Source organism: Microtus pennsylvanicus, chromosome 8, assembly GCF_037038515.1.
Source record: "Microtus pennsylvanicus isolate mMicPen1 chromosome 8, mMicPen1.hap1, whole genome shotgun sequence".
Classification (NCBI taxonomy): Eukaryota; Metazoa; Chordata; class Mammalia; order Rodentia; family Cricetidae; genus Microtus; species Microtus pennsylvanicus.
The window spans coordinates 110895208-110918113 of record NC_134586.1 but is presented as its reverse complement, the minus strand read 5'-3'; the positions used below and the strand labels follow the sequence as shown (position 1 = coordinate 110918113).

The following is a 22906-nucleotide window of genomic DNA, read 5'->3' as shown; positions in this document are numbered from 1 at the left end:
TCTTTCTGATTATATAAAGCCGTAAATAGGCGGGGGAACCTCACATTTCCAATTGGCAAGGAACACCTATTCTGTTTATTACTGTTCCCTCCAGGAACCCTCTCACCCTCCCACCTCCCCTCATTCATTTTATATACCACATTTAAAATTGGAGCCATAACCTTGTTCAAGAATGTGCAAAACAGGAACATGGTAATGAACTGTTGCTGCTATAAACGTGATGAATGGCTTGTGGAGGAAGGGCATGAAATGGAATCTCAGGCCGGTGATTAGCTCTGCACATACCTCCTTAAGAATGCTCATGGACCAGCAATGTTCACTCCGTTCTGGGTTCTCTTGGGGCTTTGTTGCAGGAGTGTCACTGGGCCTTGGCTTCGCAGGGAGGAATGAATAAGGTCTCTTTGTTTCTTCCCAGCAACCTGAATGCTTTCCCATGGTGTGCCCCTTCCAAACTAAGCTCACTCACAATTCTAGCTGCATTTCCCTGAAGAAACCTTATGGTGCTACCCCAGCTTGAACTTTCCCTCTGACTTCTGCACACCCCAGACTTCAAGGACACAAGTGATGTATTCAGTCTCCATTCTTGCCTAAGCTACAGATATCCAGCAACAAGGAGTGCTTTGGTCAGTGTGCTCAGATGTTCACACAGTGGCAGGCTCTGGAAAGAACTGAATGCACATCAAAGTTTTTGGTGCACAGCTATTCCTGGAGCACCAACAGAGTGCCTTTTAAAAATAGCAAGGCACTTTTATAAGTGACTAGTAAGACTAGACACTCAGGACTGCTTCAACTATTAAATATTCTCTGACATTGGAAAAAATAATATTCACACTTTTCCCCCATAATGTGTCATTGAACTGATAACAAGAGGTGCATACTTTTACATACATTTGGTGCTTGGTTTCTTACTATTTTGTGTATGTTTTATCAACTACCCTGGAATGGAGTGCTCTGTTCCTTTCATGGCACACCACACTTTTTTTTTTTTTTTTTTTTTTTTTTTTTTTTTTTTTTTTTTTAGCATGGGACTAGTATTTGGTGGGCCTTGTTATTCACTGTCGTTTACTACTCCCGGACCAGAAGCATTGGGTTCTGCTGGTTTCTATTGACTCTTACTTTCCATCCAGGCCTCTTTAACCAGCTTTTTTTTTAATAGTACTTGGAGCCCAGTAGTTGGAATGCTCATTAACATTTGATTTGTCTCATGGTAGGAGCCACTAAGCAGGAGCTCTTTAAGTACTCACTGAGGTTAACTAGATGAATTCTTTCCTGAACATGGTAGCACGTACCTAGCATTCAGTACTTGGAAAACAAAGATAGGAGGATCCATGCATCAAGGCCAATCTTGTCTGCATAGCAACTCTGAGGCTAGATTGGGTTACATAAGATCCTGACTCTTACACTAACTGACTGTTTTTTCAAGATGAAGTGTTATGTCTTGATCAAAATGTTTTGGTTGAGCCTACATAACAGTAGAATGTTAATTTTGAGAGAAAGTCAAGAGGTTGAGAGAAGTAGAGGAAAGAAATGACAAACTCAATAAATTTTGTTGGCTTAAGAAATTTTCTTTTAAAACACATTGACAGCTCAAATTGGTGTGTGTGTGTGTGTGTGTGTGTGTGTGTGGTGTTTGTGTGGTGCATATGTGTTCACCTGTGTGTGCATGTATGAAGGTCAGAGGTCAATTTTCCTCTCTACCCTATTTCTAATACAGGGGCCCTCACTAAACCTGGTGCTCACTGACTGACTAGAATGATTGATCAGTGAGCTCTGGGCATCTGCCTGCCTCCAAGTCCTCCCTGATCCCTGTCAAGTTGGGCCAATTTTTAATAATGGATGTATTTGCTGAAGCATTGGATTAGTCATGGTTTGGATCGTACAACCATCTTTTCCAAGAGCATGCTCAATGCTGAGCAAACCACACAATCACTTATCTCAGCCTCTGTTAATGGGTTGGTGTGGGAAGCTAAGGCATTGACAAGAGCAAGAGGAGTAAGTGAAGCAGGACGACCACCCAGCAGTGTCACAGCTGTCACTACAAATCAAATGGAGAACTGTAAGTTTGCGTTTATATACATCCGACTTCTCTCCATCTTTCTATACCAAGGGTTGCCTTCTCTACACTTGGTAATGTCTTAGGTAGCTACCATCACTGCATGAACTTTTTAATAAGAACACCCGGGCCCTAATTTTGGTCTCACCGTTTTTCAAATACACGATGCTGGGAAAGGCATATAATCTCTTCAAGTTCAACCTTCTCTCTATAAAAGTGAATTGGAGTGATAGTAGGGTTGCTCTAGCTAAATAAGATAATGTATGCAAAGTGATTCCTGTAGTCTTCTAAAAACATGAGCCAACAAATTGGTTTTTTTTTTTTTGTTGTTGATGTTGTTCAGCTGTGGGGTGACTCCTGGATATCAGAGACTACACATTGCCCATAGGAGGCAGCAGTGGTCAGCACATCAGCCTCGCCTAATAACTCTCTAACGTACTGACTTCATTTTGGGGTCCATGGGGATTTTATTGAATTATTGCTTTATGGATGGATTATTCTTCTCTTCGTATGCATGGCTTCTCCTAGAATTGCTCACAAGTAGAACAGAGCAAACACACAGTAGATGCATTAATCAGAGGCAGGTGCCTGCAGCCTGAAGATGCTCCTTATAAGCCTCATCCTCACAGACAAATAGGGAGTGACGGAAGTTGCAATCATTCACTCCGTGAACCCTGATGAATCACTTGATGGATTAACTGGTGTCGTCCATCTTTCTGTACTTGTCTTGGGCATTTGACTGGAGTCTATAAATCTCCTTCCTTCAGAAAGTCTCAACCAGTGATCTCTGAATTGACCTTCCTTCCATGGAGTTAGTGCAAGGCTTACTCTCTGTGCTGGGCATTCATTTGTTATAGGGCTTGGGACTGCATTCAGTACACTACCTTACCCTCCTAAGCCAAATGCTCGTTTTACCAAATTAAAAAGTTACATTGCACTTGATTTCACTGAGTTTTATATGTCAAACAAAGACAAGAAGGAAGGAGATTTAAGGAAAGGGATGAGACTACATTTTAAAACAACCATGTGAAGACTGCAACAGGCAACCGGATGTCCCCTCTGTCCTTTCTTGATGGAGTGAGTCATGGAAGCATTATCAACATGATTATGGGAAAAGCACCATTTCCCCATATGTAAGTTTTTGTATGGGTGGATGGTCCATCTAGAAATGTTGTATCACACGGATGAAGATACTGCAACTAGTAATTTAGTCTTTCCGAGTTGCTATGTTCTTCCCCCTTTTTCTTTTCATTCTTATTCTAAAGGCCAATTATCTTAGAGGAATTTGCGAGGAGCCTCTTAGGATTTCAAGGTCATTAAGTTCTTTAGATTGTTTTCTTCGCCAAGAGAGAAAAATTAAGAAGAAAAACAATGGAGAATCTGACTTATGCAATGAGTTTGATTGTGATAATTATTCAAAGTGTATCTAATATTAGTTTTAAATTATATAATATACTATCACTTCATATATGTACATTTTAAATATATTGATCATATTTTAGTATAGCTAGAGAAATTTTTGGGATAAGAATTGTAATCTCTAAAGTGGTTTTCTTCTTATAACCAAACCAAACTAAAATGTGTACATGTTTGTGTGTGTGTGTGTGTGTGTGTGTGTGTGTGTGTGTGTGTATCTGTGTGCATATAGCTCTGTAAGGTTGAAAAAGGAACCGAGATGTTAAAGACGACAAATTGCCAAACTGCCTGTTATTCTCATTCCATTGAGCCCAGCCCCATAATAGCTTCTTTTGAGAAATTTGGGGAGAGCAAAACATAGAAGCACACATGACTGGAATGAGACACCACTAAGACAATGGAGCATATGTGATATCATTCCTCTTACCTTGCATTTGCTGCACTTTTAATTTAGCAAAGAACCCACACGTTCATGTACAAATTACATGTTTGCAAAGCATTTGATGTCGAACGTTGCTATGCACAGACTCTTTAGATCTTCGGAGCCCCTGGGATGGCTGACTTCCACTGCATTCACATACGCTCTCCTCTGGCATTTATCTCTCACCCTTGTGCATTTCTTTCCATGGCTATTTAAATTCTGATATGGACTGAGCTGTAAAAACACATCCCTGATCATTTGGTGTCTGTATGGGCTGCCCAGGGTGAATCTGAGTCCTGCAAGGGAGATTATGAAGTGTTAGACTCAGTCAGTTTGTTTGCTGAAGAGGGGACAGGTGGGTGAGTAGGCCCAGAGTCCATGTGAGTCTTTGGCCGTCTAGAGCATCTTATTTAGTCATATAAATGTCCCAGATGGATGCAGTTGGGATGGGCATGGGCCAAATGAGGAAATAAAAATAAATAGTTTGTGCATTGATTTAGCTTGCCTTTAGATCACATCTTCTTTATTTTAATACTATCCTATTAAAACATATCTAGCAAGAGTCTCCAGAGCAGAGCCATGAGGATATTAATAACTTGAGTATCATGCTGCCTTAACTGTATCTTCTCTGGGTAGATACAAACTTCGAGTTACTGACAGGGAAGAAAAGGAAGACAGTTTATCTTGTATATCTGTGAGTGCTGTTTTGAGCCCTCTCGCACAGCCCACCTTTACCAAGAAAGGTCAGAAGGGCAAAGTGTGCTGATGCAGAAATCTTAAAAGCTAAAGATGTCTCAGCTGTTGATTACAAAATGGAAGATAACTGTGCTTTCTGGCAAGCTAAAAATGCCTTGAGTAGTATCTGTCAAGTCTCTCCACTTAGCTGCTGAATGTGAGATGCCAAAAAGGAACCAGAGTGAATCACGAATGTGTTGGAGAATGACATGGCACAGGAGATGGGAGATCTCAGGTAGAAGATGTGATTAAGGGAAACAGTGCTTTCCCAAGGGAGAGATGCACAACCCATACCTTGGCTACCGAAAGCTTCACAGTCCACTGTGGAGCTTTCATCCCTACCCTTCCCCAACCTTTCCCCCTTAAAATCCTTCTCATCCCAGGACTTCCCACTGGGGCTTCTTGGGTGAAGTGTAAGTGAGTGAGGTGTGGAGAGTAGTAATGCAGTAATTGGGATTATCTTCAAAATTTAGGAACCCCATTTTCCTTTTCAGATTTGTTTGTTCTTTTGCCAATATATAAAAGAAATAAAAGCAAAGCAAATGAGCAAAAACCCCTGGATAGGAATATAGAGTTAATAAATTATTACCTTCCTGAACTTGGCAGTTGTTAGATACTATAGAGGTAAATTTTAAGGACCCTTTTAGAAACAGTTGAAGGCAAGGAGACTTATGGGAAATTCTAGACCACAAGAACAGGAAAGGTGGCAAGAAAAGAGCATCTGCATTCTCATTCGAAGCAATAAATGCAAAGAAGATACTTATTTTCAGAACATTTACAAAGAACAGAAATGACATAGGACCCATTTTCTGTACACTAACTCTTCTTGACCTGACTTAGTAATGACAACTTAATGGATCCCACTCTTATTTTTCCCAACTGCTACGTTCATTTGCAACTTACTAGGCAAGTCTCAGCCTACGAATTCTTAGAGCTACGTAACTCTTAGTGGAAGTGAATTGGTGCAGTAGAGCTGGAAAGAGGAGAACTCCAAGGATAGGCTTCCTTTGCTCTGAAGCTCATTCAGCACAAAACCACTTGGGACTCAGTTTCTGAGGGTCCAGATGTTCAGGAACAGAAGCCCTCTCCACTAGTAAGTTTCACATGACACCAAATAAAGCTTCAATAGCCTTTGATTCCCCTGAGTTCTCTAACTTTATAGAGTAATTCTGTAAAATGACAGTTGCAGTGCTTATGATATGGTTGGTTGAGTAAGGGTATTTGCCATTCATCCTGACAACCTCATGTGTTTAAGCCACTGGGCCACACACATGTGTACATGGCTTGTGTGCACCTACATGAATGCATATAGATTAGACAAATGTAGTAAAATATATACATTAGTGTTTGCCAATACAATATATCTCTTTTTAATTATTAATTAGAATTTATTATATGGCTATAACTATTCTAGAGGTACATTAACATCATTACAGAAGCATGAAAAGAGCTACTGTTTGTATCTATCATAGAAAGTGGAATTAAAAACATTCCCAACTATTCAGATATGTGGTTTTCCAAAGGCCCATGGGATGGTGGTGGTAAAATGCGACCAGTATCTTAGAGGCACTGAACTTCTTTCCCCATCTGGAATCTACCAAGTCCATACTGGCCTCCCATTTTCCACAGACACATATGGATTTGACATTGCCTCTTTCTTGCTAATTTCAGCAAATAGGACCTAAGGCCTTTCTTCATTAATTGTAAGAAGCGTAAAGGGCTGGACTAGGAAGGGCCTCAAGGACCCTTGTAAGGAAGTGTCAAGAGGGCAAAGCAACAGAACTCAGTTGCCCTCACTGCTGTAGTTTTCTGACTTGTTTCCTTTCTTTTCATCTGTCCAGAGTGAGCCCCAAGGACTGAGAATCAAAAGGAGCCTCGGCTTTGTCTAGCGTCTGGGCACCTGTGCTCACTCTAAATTCCCTCTGTTAAACCAACTTTTCCCTCTGTGATCTGGCCATGAAGGCTGTAGTGTCAGGCCAGTGTGCTTGTTTTTATATGCAAATAAATCACTTGATTATATTTCTTGTCCTTATGTTATCATGAATATTTCAAATGAATTTTATATGGTTCATATTTATGGTTTGGGAGCTAATTTACTTTTTGGCTCACTGCCGTCTCATCTGCATTTACCATATCTCAGCTGATGTTGATTGGTCTCATTTACATATTCATCATGCTCCTATTTTCAAACATATTTTGTTATAAACTGGCTTTTCTTCCCCCCTCCTGTGTTATAATAACACGTAGATGTGTTTTTAAATTGTACTCATTTCCATACATAATTTTTCTGGTTACCATAAATCACCACATTGTCACCTACTCCCCCCACTTTATTCAGTCCAATCTTCACACTTTATACCAAGCTGACATATGGCTCCAAAGTAATTAAAGACAATGTAAACAGTTTACAGAGCACTTTGCAAAACCACTTCACATTGCAGAGAGTTTAATGATTTCCATTTACTCCCAGCAAGTCCCAAAGCAAAGAAGAGTTGGGAGGCTTGAGCTAAGGATGCTGATGAAGGCTAGAACGTGAACAGTGGCTCTGTCATCGTTAATGGGGAAGCTTCTGTTTTACCCAGAAGACTCTCGTGCTAACTTTTCACAAAAACAGAACTGGGTTAATGAACCAGGAAGACTCATCTGCGAGGGTTAGGATGTATACTCAACTCTCCTTTCTTTTTTGATGGAAAAAAGCATGAATCTTTTGTAATTGTAAGGAGGAAGAGATGCAAGTCCATCAGTGTTATGGATACAGAATGGGAAGTTAAGGTGCTAGACAACATTATGAACAAAGAGGTATCGTTAACACTTATATAGCTGGTTGATAGTTGGATGCTCATACAGCATGGGGGTGAGGGAAATAAAGATGTGCAATCTCAGAATCTGGGCAATCTAGTTAAGTCCATGAACACAAAGCACATTCTACTTTGGAATATCCAATAAGAAGCTAGAACTAATGGGCCAAGCAGTGATTTGATTAATACAGTATCTGTGTGGTTATTTCAGTTCTGGATGGCCAGGATGAACAAACAAACTCCCAACAATAGGAATCTATAGGCAGATAAGCATGAGAGTCTATGCAGACACTTGGTAATTATATGGTCATAATTAAAATACAGTCCAAGATAAAAACTACATAAGAAGTTATGTGCAAAACCTGTGCTGTGAACATTTGTTAGACTCTTTTCTGTTCTGAGAGGCAGAAGAAAATAAACTCTCAACAGGCTTAAGGAAAAGAAGGGGATTTAATGGTTCATTTAACTCTATGTTCAGAGAGAAAGAACAGCTTTAAAAACAACTTTATTCAAGTTCTAGTGTCTTTAGGACTTGGGCTCTCTCTGAGTCTTTCCTTCTATTATGTGAGTTTTATCCTCATCAACACCCATAGTGGATAGATGGTGACAATTATCTGTCTTCACTTCTTTGTGGCATTATATTCCTAAAAAAAGATCTGACTTTTTCATTGCTCAATTCCATGAAAGCCTCAAGATTTATGACTTGCCTAGATTACAGAAGCACTCCTCTAGCAGTCACTGAAGCTAAGAGACGTGGTGTTCAAACTGCCTGCCACCTAAGTTATGAGCTCATCTCCAGAGCTGGAAATGTCTCCTTCAACCACATGTACTTAGTGTGAGGGAGAAAAGACCTACAAACAAAACAATCCGCTCTGCTGCGGGGGTGCGTGACATAGTAGAAACTCTGATACGCGGGTAAACAAGGTCTGCAAAAAAAAAAAATAGTTCCGCCATGAAGAAGAGCAGTGTCTCTGTGTGGTTGGGGAAGACTTCTGGAGGAGAACTGAGAGCTGAAGGATAGCAGGAGTTTCTGATTAGCATCCTCCTCACAATAATTATTGTACTTAACTTTCGCTGAGGACTTCACCATGTGCCAGGTACCAAATGAAGACTGCTGCAATCATCACTTTCCCCATCCTCTCCCAAAGTCATTAGATCTGGCAATATTAGTTGTTGCTTAAGACCTTTGATAATTAGACAGTTTTGAAGAATCTGTAGCCAAATCACAAGTGAGTGCAGGTGAAGAGGTGACTGAATGGGAGGGAGGAAGGAGGGCAGGAGAGGGTATCCTTTCAGTGGTATTCATGGTGAAAAGAGAGGTAAATGCATGGCGGGAAGGGAACATTCAGGAGAAAGTGTTTCCCTTTTCTTCTTTCAGTAAGGATAGGAGAGAAACATGGTCATATGCAGAATGAATTAAAGAGATTTATGGAGAGGGAGATACTGGAGATGAAGCCAGTATTTATTAAATGTAGGAAGTAGGTTAAAAAATAAAGACTTTTACTTTAGGTGAAAAGGATGGTCGTAGGAAGGAGATGAGAACTTAGCTGTGACAAAACAGGTTGTGAGACAGTGAGGGGATGGTGATCCTGGGGACTACAGGAGCAGGTGGCTTCCTGAGACCTGCGGGATAGAGGGTGATGCTTCAGGGTGAGAAGAGTTCAACGCCAAGTGTAATTGCACTTTATACCTCATTGCAATAGACTTAGCTAACTTATAAAGACAAGAGGCAACAGATGCTGTGTGGTGACACTGTTACTGAACCAGCTTCCTCATTCCTTGTATTATTGTTATGTCAGCTTGCTTTGGCCAGCTCTTTAACCATACAATGGTCTCGTTGATGCTGAGTGTCCTGTGAGGGGCCAGCCATATTTGCCAGATAAAATTTTATGAGGTGGGTTATTTTTGATAGTCATTAGTTTTGTATCTACGCGAGTGGTAGGATGTTTGGGGGATCCAGGAGTGCTTCTAGTCATCTAGTATATGTCACATCATTGGCCAGGCATTGGCTAGTCTACCAAGGAACAAATCTCACAAACTATGACTTTCGTGGTAAGCTCTATTAAGATGAATGCCTGTCCTTGTGTTAAATATCTTTACCAGCTGAGAACATTGGAAGACAGAACATTTTAAACTGAGCTCTCAACTAACATGACAATGAAGTTCTCTTTCTCAAATACAGAACGAGGAAGCAAAGGCCTTAAAGGCAACCTCAAGATTACATAGTCAGTTTTACAGAAGCTAGCAATTAACCAGGACTCTGGCCACTGTCTTGCAAGCAGATGGTTTAATTATGAAAGCATGGGGCTTTCCTCCCTACTTTGTGTTCCATTTGTGAATAGATCATGTTCTCTCTCCCCTGGACATTAGTAAGAAATCGTCTTAAAGTGGGGGGACCAAGTAGGTGGGAAAATCCTACAGCTTCCAGGAGAAATACATGAGCTGGAGGGTAGCTTTCACCTTATTGCCATAAAATTATTTCCTTTTCTGAAAACTCAGTACATCTCTAAATGTACCTACTGACATGTAAGTATTAAATCCTGGCTGTGTCATTGCAGAGTGCATGTCTCCCTTCTAAAATCCTCCAGGGAAGCCAAAGGCCTTCAAAGGAAGGGCATATTACTTGTGGTGTGAGAGGATTCACTCTGGGTTTACTCTTGCACCCCGCCTTGAGAAAATTCCATTTGGAGTCTACTCTATGTTAAACTACATCAATAAATGTCAGTGTTTGCTACATCAAAGGAGACTTCTTGGCCAGTCCTGCAAACGTTCTCAATACTTACACATGTTTGCGAATCAGTGACTATTAATTGTGCATATGACTCAGAAACCAGAAGTCTAAATGCTAAGGACAGAGACGTTAGCCCTTGCTGTTGATTCAAAGCTAACCAGTGCTAGTAGGAGGATGTCTTTAAAAGAGAAAGGCTGTAAACAGAAAAAAAATGATTTCTTTTTTGAGTTATCTAATCTATGGGCCCTGGAAAGTAAATCATTTTGCAAAACCACACAAGAGTGATGGAATATTAGCAATTGTTTCTAACCACCATTGGTAAGAAGTATAATAAGAAAGGAAAAGGGAAGGCATGCAAAAGATTTTTGGAACACCCAGTGACTTTTAAATGCAGTTCTTCCCAACAAATAGAGGTTCTAGGATGTGTTCTTAACCACCAGATCTATAGGTGCTCAGGACTTACATACATCACTATAGAGCTTATACATAACATGCATAATCTTCCCACATAGTCATGCATACTGCAACATAAATCAATTTTAGCTTACTTGAAATACATAATGCAATGCAAACCTACATAAATAGTTGTATTATTGTATCAGTTATAGAATAACAATAATAAGAATTATACACATACATACACACATCAGAATATTTTCTCCCAAATACGTTCAACCAACGCTTTGTTGAATCTACAGATAAGGAGTCATTGAAAAGGATGGACACATGTATAGAACATCATGTTAGACATGGCACAAGGTCACCACCCATGGCCCACCTGGGGCATTCACACAGCAACATCAGATACCTACATTTTCTCTAGGTCCTCAAATCCAGAAAACGATCCTTTTGGGATGACTCGAAGCTTGGTGAGCACAAACCTCCTGAAAAGAGAGTGGGTATAAAGCATTATAATCCACCGGATCATAAACAATTGAGTGATTGATGAATTCCATCAGGTAACACAAACACACATGGGATGCCTGCCATGAGAATAAGGCTTCAGATTGTTTCCCATTGTTCCCTTCCTCACAGAAAAGCACTCATCCAGGTTCTGTTTCAAGAAACACTGAATAGCAGAGATGAGCAAGGGTTGGAGCCTAGGCCTGCCCGTCAGTCATGAGACCCTTCTACACATTGTCCTCCACTCATACTGAGCTGACCTTCCATCCCATTCATCAGGGGAAAGGGGAATCAGGAGAAAAGTTTTGACTGTTCTCACATGTTCACTGCAGTGAGCGCACCTGCTGCCAGTCCTCCTGGTACCATGGGTGAGCTGTCCAGCATCATGCCCAAGAAGAGTCCCTCCCACCCATACTCCACCATTTCCCTCTCCTCCAGGAAAACACCCCAGCAAATCTCCCCGCCTCTTTCATACATCTCATGCTTGTATATCCCCCCTCTGCTGAATTTCAACATCCATATACAAGTATGTCACTGTTTTCCCTGTTCATGAAATCCTCTCTTTGCTGCAGCCACTTCTGGTTTTCTGACATCTCTTTTGTTTAAAATGTCTGATTCACCCTTGTGACAAAACAACTCCCATCGGGTCCTGCTCCTCTCCTGACTCAGGGAAAATACAAATTGCTTACAGTGGCATTCCGAACCTCACAGGAGCTTCCAGTTCTCTGTTCTCTAGCTCCTTTAACCTCTTGTTTGCTTCAAAGTTTGCTAAACAGCTTAATTAATAGTAAGAGTTTGCAATGCATGCGCTCAGTAACATTTTCAGGTTCATCCTCCCATCATGCCCGCAGACAGCCTCCTGACTTGCCCCTCATCTTCCATTCTCTCAAAATTCACCTTCTCAGCTGGGTTTTTTCCGACCTCTCTATGTAAAATGACATGTCCCCTGGCCCACTTCCCTGCTTAAAATTTTTCTCATGATCCTTCTGGCATGTTGTACATTTTTCTTTCTTGCCTGCCTGTTCACATAATTGTCTCTTCCCCCTGAGAGGCGTGAGAGTTCCACGGGGGCAGAGACTGTTTTCCGAGTTGTCACCTAGACCTGGCACATCACAGCTCTCTCTGAATGGGTTTTTACAACACTGGTGCCTGACAGGAGAGCAAAGCAAGGAATGTTTAGAAAATGCTTCAAGCACAAGCTGCCTTGCATGCTTAAAGTCGGCCTGGAGTTTCAGATGTTCTGAGCTGCACTGTGGGCATGCAGGCCTTTTCTCTCCTGTTGTCTGAGCTTGGCTATTGCATGCTCCTGCTCCGTGATGAGAAGCCATGGCAGAGACCAATTCTCCTGTTTCTACCACTTCTGTAGCTCTAGTAACAGGCTTCTTTTCTAGAAGTTTCAAGGACCACGCCTGTATTAGGTTGTTCAAGGTTATTAAAACAATTAAGATTTTTAAAAAGTCTCTAAAATTTATTATTAAAAACTTGAAAAACAAAACAAAAATCAACTCACACAACAGACCCAAAGTCTATACATCTTAATGAACTTCTATATAGTTGAATAGTCATTTGGAATGGAAGCTATGTAGGGTCACACTGCATTTTACACTCTCAGTTCTGAACATATTTTTATGTGCTTTTACACTTGAAAGCAGTTTTTAAAAAGAACAATTTTCATTTTTTCCAGAAGTCTTAAATAAATCATAACAGATATCACTTTAACATGTATGGCTGTGCTTGTACAAAAGTGTCAAAAAATTGTCAAAAGCCCAAAGTAAGAAACTGAATCCCAGATGTTATTCTAAGCAAGTTTGAGTTCAAATCAGAATCTGAAGGGGGAGGGGAGAATGAGTTTGATTTCCAGATTTGGTAACCAAGGAATTTGTATATGGATGCCAAACTGGTCTGCCAGGTAACAGAGGGTAAATGCAAAGTCTCTGCCAACCTCTTCTCCTCTCCCTCCCTCTTCTCCTCTCCCTTCCCCTCAACCCTTGCTCCTATAGTCATTCTTTCCCCCTTATCTTATATGCATCCCAGAAAGAAATGAACAGAAAATACAGGCTTGTCAATTTTCATTAAAATAGCACCCGGGAAATACTCCATAATTTGTGGAAAGCTATAAATCCTCAGATTCAGAAAACCCAAGCTATCCTACAAAAAGAAACCAAATTTCATTGCTAGATATCTGATAATAAAAACTATGGATCTATAAGAGAAAACATTTTTAAAGCAAAAAGAGAGAAAAAGACAAAATATCTTCAAAGGAAAAGAATTAGAAAAATTTGTAAGAATATCTTAAAAACTATTAGAGAAAAGCAATTGTTAATTTAGAACTATGTGACTAGAAAATTACCATTCAAATATGAGGGTAAAATAAAGACAAAAGGATAAATTTAATTAAACACTAAAAACTTTTAGCTAGATAATTATTTAGATAATAAGAAAACTTAATTCAGTAGGAAGACAGACACTCATATGCATACACACACTGTGGAGTCTAAAAATTAGTACCCTTCATTGACTAGGTAGGAATTTATAATAGTCAGAAAACCCACCAAGTCAATAAGCAATACTAAAAGATATTGACCCTGAACTAAGTCACAGAGCAAATTAGTGTGAAAATAAAGAACTTTTTTGGCAAGAATGCAATTGCTCAGTCACTTAGAAAACAGTAGAAGATAATCTACTCCTTTACCTCAACACACATACACCCATATGGAAAATCAACACAAAATATTAGCACTCCTTTAAATCACACAAAGAAGAAATTACAATCATAAGAAGATTTGGGGTAATATAAGAAAATAGAATATAAATAGTTAAGCTTTTACTCATACACAGCTTTCAGCTTTAAATTATTATAGCATTAGAAGGGACAGAAAGACAGAATATTAATGAGCTAAGCTTCTGTCAGAAGAAACCAGCAGAAGATGGATTGAACTGTTGAAAGAGAAAAACCGTAAGGCAGTGTTTCCTCATTCTATTCCTGGATAGAATTTAAAGTGAAACCCAAAAGCAGTATGACAAGAAACATTGGCGTGATTATTGGTATTGATTGTCAGCATGACAAAATCTAGAATCATGTAGAATATCCTTTTCATGTGTCAGTGAGCGAGTTTCTAAACTGTTAATTGTGGTTAGAAGTCCTTTATTTAAATGTAGGTGCAATCTTTGAATTGCCTGGGGTCCCAGACTGAGTAAAAAGTAGCAAGCAAGCTGAGCACTAGACTTGATCGGCTGGATTCCTTGCCATGAACACATGAGCCACTGACAGCTTAGCTGATGTCTTATTCAGGTTCTGCTGCTGTGAAGACATCACAAGCATGCCTCCTCTTAGAAAAGAAAGCATTTAATTGGAGCTTATTTAAAGTTTCAGAAGCTTAGTCCATTGTCATCATGGTGGGGAGTCTGCTGGTATGTATGGGAACATGTTCCTGGAGAAGCAGCTGGCAGTTCCATATCTGCATCCACGGGCAGCAGGAAGAGAGGGACTCTGGGTTTGGAATGGGCTTTTTGAAAAACTCAGAGCCTACCCCCAATGATACACTTCCTCCAACAAGGGCACAACTCCTAATCTTTTCAAATGGTGCCTCTTCCTGGACCAAGTATGGGGGCCATTCTCATTCAAACAACCACAGTGGACTATCCCTTCAAACTGTAAGATGAGCAAGCTCTTCTTTCCTTTTCAGGTATTTGATTGCAGTAAAGAGAAAACTAATTATTAGTAATACAATTGAGGAAACAAAAGACTGTCAATGAGTATCAATATAATTGCTGAAACAAGAGACTGGCAACAGAGAAGTTTTGGGAAGATGAAACACCCAGGAGACACTACAGCTTGATAAACAGTCCTTGAGCGAGAGCAGTTTGACATATAAATTTTGACTTTTTATGATGATGTAAAGACAATATGCTTTCAGGAGAAGCTGTAATTCTAATTTTATGTTTTGGTCTTTTCCTGGCTACCATTGTGAGCCACCAAAATGAGCCATAGCTCCCTATAGAAGCAAGCCATGAGGGTAGGAAAGGAAACAACAGACATTTTACAGTGGGTACTTGTTCTTGGGTATTATTTGAGGGTTGTTTTTAGACTAGCTCACATCCTTGAGGATAGCAAAAGCCGTGAATACTCAAGTAAGTACTTCATATATATATATATATATATATATATGCATATCTAGCTTATATATGCTTTTCTATATACTACTTATCTCTAATTACTTATGGTATCTAACACAATGTAAATACTGTAGGTTTGAGGAATGTGACATTAGCATTAAAAAATCTTTCTGGTCCAAGGTTAATTTGGTACATAGGTACAGATGCCCGACTATTATGTGTTGTCACTGTATTTCTGGATATACATATTCAATAAATTGCATTAAATATTCAGCAATTTGTCATTAAATAGGCTTTGTATTAAATGGTGTTGTCCAACCACAGGGCAGTTTAAGTGTTCTGGGAGTGTTTAAGACAGGTCAGGCTAGGCTGTAATGTTTGGTAAGTTAAGTGTGAGAATGCAATTGTTTTTAACTGAAGATAGATTCTTTTCATAAAATATATTTAATTATGGTTCCCCCTCTCCCAACTCCTCCCAGATCTTCCCTACCTCCTCAAATGAAATTTTAAATTTCAATATTATCAACTGATTAAATGGATTTATTCATGGTGAGTCAAAAGGCATCTTTATTCATAAAGTTTAATCATTACATAAACTTTCCATTTTATAGCTGTAAAGTTAAGATTTGCTCTGTTTATTTCTAGAATGAGCAAGAAATTATTTTGGTAATATTTACGGTTTAGTGTAGTGGTTTAAAGATCTCATAATTCTAGGGCTGAAGAAATGATCCAGCAGTTAAGGGCACTGGTTGCTGTTCCAGGGAATTGGGTTTAGTTTTCAGCATGCATATGATGGTTCACAACCATCTATAACACCACACATATATACACAACACACACACATGCATATCCCACACACTACACACATGGCTGGAGAGATGGCACTACAGATATAACTTTAAATGAGAGAACTCCAAGAAGTTTTTTAGATATTTTATTTTTTAATTTTTCATTTTCTTTATTCTTCTCTCATATAACATACATCCCAACTGTAACTACCTCTCCTTCCCCTCACTCCCCTCCTAATAGAACCCACCTATGTCCCCTCTATTCTAAATCCTCTGTTTTTTCTTTCTCTTCAGAAAACAGAAGGCCTCTCAGTGGTATATATAATAAATTCCTCATTCAAAATCAAACAGCACAGGAAGTTTTCATAGAGACAGAATTAGGACAACTACCTCAGATAGATACAAGACACTGCATAGTTTGGTGGGTCATAGTTTAAAAACTTTTCATCAAATATCAAGGTCAAACAATATGATTTCAGAAGTGTACTCTGGCTCTTGAGATCAGAAAAGAAAACCCCAACTTTGTAAAAACTACCCAAGACACTGCCATAGTGAGAAAGAAAATTTCTTTCAGGCTGTCTGGTGTAGTTAGTGTAACCTGGCAGCAAAGCCAGACAGGAACAATATAAAAAAATTAAGATAAAAATCTCAATAGTATAAATATACAGTCTGAAATAACAGCAATAATGGATGTGTCATGCAGTCTAAATAAAAAAAAAAAATCAAGTTGGGTTTCCCAAGAATTTCAAAGTTGCCATATATTAGACAACTCTACAAATAAAATTGCAATATTAAAAGAAAGAAAAAAAACATAATTTCTCTAATAGGCATACATCCAATAAAACCCTTCGTCTAGGCTATACTTCCTTTGTCTAGGGATTTGTAAGTCTAAGGAGCCATCTTTTCAATGTTGGGTCCTTAGACCTGTTGGCTTCACCACATTTAAATAATAAAGCCTGCACAACAAGACCTATAAAGATGCCGCCATAATTGTTAAAATGAGGATAGCCAGTCCCAGAACAGGCACAGAGTTTATTTCTGCATCAAGAGGTATCCAAAAAGGGTGACCAAATGTCAAGACCTGGCAAAGCTGATGGCTGTTTGATAGATATTATTTGTATCATTCTTTATTCCTTATATGTGAAATATTTCATGATCAACTTTGGAAGATTGAGATTCCCAAGCATCTTTTATTTATTTGTTTGTTTTAGAGCAGGGCTGTTAGAAGTGCCATCAGCCTGCCTTTGGGAAGGTGGCTCCTTTACCACATTCTCTTAGGGGCAGAATGCACACAAAAGGTTGCTACAATTCACAATTCACCAAAATGCCTCCTGAAAAGAAACTGCTTTGTTATTTGTTATTAGTCTGTGCTCTTATGTGATAAGTGGGGTGGGCAGGTGGATTTTTATTCCTTCTTTCCCCATGTTGGGGAGCTTTAGGTCTTCCTTGAACTCTGTCTCTGGTCACAGTAATTCATGTCTTGGGCAGAGCATTCACCCTTGGCCAAGTTTAATTCCCTTTTCTGGCTGAAAGGAAAATGTGTTAAAAGATTCCATAAAAAGCTTCCTGGCAGTCTGGAAAATGGCCAATACTCTTTTTGAGAAATCTGCCTTTTTATGATGACCCAAGTGTAAATGACACTAGGCTTGATATTCTTTGAATTTCACACAAGTTTAAAAATTCAAGTGAGAACAGCTTGGCAAAGGATGCACAGGGAAGGAATTGATCATCAGCCTGACCCTGTAAAGCCATGAGCTTTCATGCTTCACACTCTTTAGGTCAAACGCCCACTCTAATTAACTTTCTGAGCATGATTTTAGGGACACTATGTGGAGAGAACTAAGCAAACAATGCAATTAGAAAGAAAAGCAGCACAAACCACTGGGATAAACTATTTTCCGTGATCTAGCAGATGACCAAGCTGGTTAGAAAGTGATCTGGGTATCTAAGTGGCTGTATCTAAGTGGCTGTATTTCCTCTCTTGTTATCCATGAATCTTAGAAACACACGGAGCACATGATGTGTAGGAATAGGTGGCTTGCATATGTAATTTGACTCCCAGATGGGTGGATAGAGAGACAGACGATTTATGACAGAGCATATATGTATGCACACATGTGTGCAAATATAGACATGTATGCTAGGTATGAATGTGGAGGTCAGAGGGCAACCTCAGATGTCAGTCTTCATTTTCCACCTCACCGATATAAGATTTCTTCTTGTCCATGGCTATATACACCAGGCTGGAAGTCCCACGAGCTTCTGAGGATTCTCTCATCTTTTTCTTTCACCTTCCTGTAACTGGCGTGCTGGGGTTACAATGACATTACAATGCCTAGACTGATGTGGGTTCTAGGGGTCTGAACTCAGATCTTCACATGTGTTTAGCAAGCATGCTTACCCCCTTCAGCCTTCACCTTAATTTTTTTTTTTTTTATAAAACCCCATTACATTTTTATATGAACCCTGACTGACTGGAATAGTAAGATAGTAGCAAATGTCCCATGCCTTAGTATGCAATGTTGCCTATCGTGAAATACATGGAAATTGGTCCAGCCAATATGAATTCACCAGTTGCCTTCAAGGTTGAATGAAGGCTTTAGTATCTCCCAGAAAGGACTCTGAAGAGGTGTCAGTGTTGTCTGATCTATCTTCATGGTGTGGAATCTTGTTCAAGCCAAGTGTGTGAGGCAGCAGGAGAGCTATGTAAGGGTTGACATGTGCTTCCTGTCATTTGAGAGACAGAGGAACTAGAACATGACGGTCTGCAACCTGTGAAGTGGCTAGCTATTTGTGAGAGAAAACTTCTGGTGTAGAGACAATTGGGCAAAACTATGAGTTTTCCCATGAGGTAGACCTAGGTCTAACAAAACAGAGATCTGAGAAAGCTTATTCTGAGGAAAGTGGATTTTTCTGTTTACTGAATTGGTACTAAGAGCGAGGCTGCGAGTAGGGGATGCTGGAGGAGAGGCAGAGGGAGGTCTTCAGTGTCAGGAGACTGCCGAGCCCACAGCAGCTCCCTGAGAATAACAGTTAACATTTGGATCCCTGCCACACCCTCAGGGACTACCAGGCTGTAGGTGACATAATTGAATTCCTTTCCTTCCAATCTTGTTTCCTCCACAGCCCAAATCATTTGAGATCAGAAACTATAGCAACTAGAGGCAGAGGAAAATACGGAAAAAGAAACATGCTTTCTTTACTAGTTTTTGGTTTCTAAGCCTGTAGTAGGAACATGTAGTAGACAAACGGTGCTTAAATTGATTCAAACAGCAGAGTTTTATCACTCATGATGACACTAGGCTTTTTACATTAGTGGGATGGTGATGGCATTTACCATAAGAGGCAAAAGAGGAAGTTTGTCTCTGTTGATTTCTTGGTTGTTAAAAACCATCCCAACACCCTCCCTTTTTAAAAGATAAAAGTCTCTCCTTTTCTATTTTTAGTTTTATTTATAATCTCTCTCTCTCTCTCTTGGCTGTCCTAGAACTCACTGTATAGGTCAGGTTGACCTGAAACTCACAGAGATCCACCTGCATCTTCCCCCCAAGCGCTGGGATCAAAGGCATATGTCAACATGCCTTGCTTAAAACTGTCTCCTGATCATCATTTAGAAAGCCCTACTTGTGGAGGAAACACTATTTTGAACTAAAGCAGGAGAATGGTTGGGAAGATATGAAGGCATGGTTACTTCTTGTGTTCACCAGGATGATAGCGGAGCAGAGCATGTCATCCATTCAAGCATTTTCTCACAGCTGCTCTGAATCTGCTGTCCTTTTGCTTCCATTTCTGTGGCCTTATCTCAACATCTGTTCTTGTTGGTAATAGGGATGGTGCCATCTCTGCATATCATGCCTGAATTGATCTCCTCTTCCAGGCAACCTCCCAGCAAGGCTGGAGCCTTTCTCTCTGTCTGGTCTTTCCTTTGTTTACATTGGCTGGGAAGAGAATTTCCCTCATTGGTGATCTTCTCTCTTTTTGCTTGAGAGTATGGTTTAGAAGCCATTTATATACAAGTATTCTCTGGAGAAGCACAGTAGTGAAGAGAAAAGATAACAGGTTAAAAAAAAACAACAAAAACAAAAAAGAAAAAACCAACCAACTAAACAGGCAAAAAACAAAACAAACAAACAAGCAAAAAAACCCTTAGTACTCTGAGCCCTATTTTGCCTCTATTTATACAACATATAAATCCCACTTTTAAATCGGAAGGTTAAACCTGGTAAATTTTATAATATGGTTGTACGATGGGATCATAGTTATGTTCTTTCCACCTCAGTTCCCCTGTAAAAGTGAAAGAAACACTTCCATGTTAATTGCTTATCACAGAAAGAATCTGTTCCAGGACATGGCAGAATAACATACTTCCTTTTCTGTCCTGAGGTCAGAACATCTAGGCCATCACTCAGGACGCTATCTCAGGTCGTCACCTGCAGCCTTGGCTAGGAGCTACGCACATACCCTCTTCTCTGGCATCTGTCTAGTCTGCCTCACCTGTCATACTCGGGCGGCTGTTCCTCTATACTACTTGCCACCACATTCTTTAACCTAAAGAAAGACTAAACAAAAGGCGAGAAAACCAAAGAGTGCCAAAGCCCCACATTCAGCCTGCTCACAGTTGCCTCTGGGAATCTAAACCTGCTGGTCATTCTTTTTCTCCTTGACCTTAGTCCATTTCCAATTACACTTCTTCTGAACTGAAAGCTTTCACGAGACATGCAATATCTCCTGTGTGTAAATTAACCTCTCACCAAACTTGTACCACTTATTGTCTTGAGTTGTATTTGTTCCAAAATTGCATAGGTTTAGATGCTATAGCTCCAGGCATCTAGGTTGGTCCCAGAGAGCAGGCACTTGGGTGGAACCCAAACAGCTCAGTCAGTGCCATAGATACTGAAGGTATAGATGAATACTGGTAGATGTGGGGTCATGATACCAGCAATTGCTCTAGGTTGAAATAGTCATTCTGTGTTTCAGGCAACTGATTGTCTCATATTCTAAACCATAGAACTTTCTAGACCCCTTAAAACTAGTTTGACTCTACTGATTGATTATCTCTGCTTAGTATCGAGGACGTTTCTGAGTTAAGCCTCCTCGTCAAGCCTTCTTGGAATTTAATACAGATATGCTAGAAATATAAAAAGTATTTTAATGATATGGTTGGTTTAAAGTAAAAACTGTACAACAATGGCCTATGAATGGAATCCTGGCCAGGATGTGATTTTATTCAGCCCAGACAATATTTTAAATAAGTTTGAATTGTTTGCCAGTACTTCCAATTGTGAGATTTCATCTAAAACCGTAGATTTAAGGCAGACGATGTAGTGACCCTCGGCTTCAGCCTGAAGACTCATAGGTGCCAGTGGTCAAAAGATGGCTGAAACCTTACGCTAACAGGAGCTGCTGTTTGGTTAGGATTTGCTGATACTCTGTTGCGCACGTTAAGACACTGAGTTTGCGATTTCTGGTGTCTGGAAGGATGTATTCTGAATGAGTCGGGATCCTTCAGAACCCATTGATTCCCAATTCTGGTCACATAATTCTCTAATGGAAATTTTTACATGCCACCTGTGCCTGAGCTTCAGCCTGGAAGGGGTGAGGCCATCATCATCCTTAGTTTAAAGCTCGCTGGGGGACTTGGTGCATAATTAAGCTGAGAACACCTACTTACAATGAAATAAAGCATCAGCAGCAAGCAGCTCTGATCAGTCGTTAAGGGGTTGGCAGAAACTGGGTGTGTGATGGGTGGGGTAGGTTGCATGAAGCTTCTTTTATTTCTGACCTTTTCTGTTAGAATGTGCTTATGGAACAATCTAAACACCTGGAACCATCAAGATATTAGTCAATATACTAATATCTGTGTGACTGACACAGAGATAGCTACATAAATGAATAAGACATATACATCTTGCTGTGGGACCTCCTTTGACCGACTGATGTGGGTTTATGGGTAATGAGGTCAGGGTCACGGTGAAGAGCACTCTGTGTTAGGTGTGCAATGCCACTGCTAGTCACAGACAGCACAACAGAGCAGCACACCCTGTGGAAATAAAGTCACTAAGCCAGAAAGGATAACATGAAATAGCTGGTCAAACTTTTATTGCTTTTCTATTCAAATACCAGACACTTCTGTATATGCTGTGACATTTGCCAAAAGGAACAACCACAAAAATCAATAAAACATAAATTATATGTCATAATGCACTTATGTTCTAACTGGAGATAAGAGTGAGGAGAAAGGAGTCTAAAACAAAGCAGAAATGGTTATGGGGCAACTGAAAAAATATAGGCCCAATAATGCAAAACATAATTGCATAAAAACAGAAATATTCCTTTAGAGTTAAATGAATACATACACATGCAGAGATGGAAGGGTGTGAAAGAGGGAGGTGAAAGGTACTGCTACCACTAATTACTTAAAAAAATTTTTTGAGCATCTACCACATGGTTCACAATTTCTAGGGGAAACTAGTAAGCAAGGCACATTCCCTTCTCCACCAGGTCTAATTCTCTTGTGTGTATCTATAAGCCAATAACAACAGTGCAGAGCAGTAGAAATGACAAAAGGCAACAACTTAGTGTTTCTGTGTCAGGTTCTATGTTCAACTTCACGTTTACATTAGCTGTTGCAAAACTTAGAACCACCTTAAGAAGTGGGTAACTGTATCTGTGCCCATTTAAAGATGGAGACACCAAGTTTTACTTGGTCTGTTGTTTAACAAAGGATATGGTTCTCAAGTAGCAATCTATCCTCAAAGCCAGGTCTACAAGCCTCTGTGTGTCTATAGAACAAAGAGATAGGGTATGTGATTCAGGGTTGATTGGTTTTTGATGTAGGAAACTGGGGTGTCTAACAAATGAAATGTGTTGTAATAAGATTGGCGGGCTGGGCTGCGTCCTGCCACTCGGCTAGCTTTACCCGAAATAATTACATGGAAACTGTAT

The 22906-nt window shown here is 39.8% G+C and overlaps 1 protein-coding gene across 1 annotated transcript in view; it reads right to left on the bottom strand.

The window, feature by feature from the left end:
- Fshr (follicle stimulating hormone receptor) overlaps positions 1-22906 on the bottom strand; it is a 183447-nt gene that overhangs the window by 80768 nt on the left and 79773 nt on the right. Inside the window, exon 2 of the mRNA XM_075981893.1 lies at positions 10967-11038. Coding sequence (XP_075838008.1) covers positions 10967-11038 — 72 coding nt within the window. The remainder of the gene's footprint in view (positions 1-10966; positions 11039-22906) is intronic.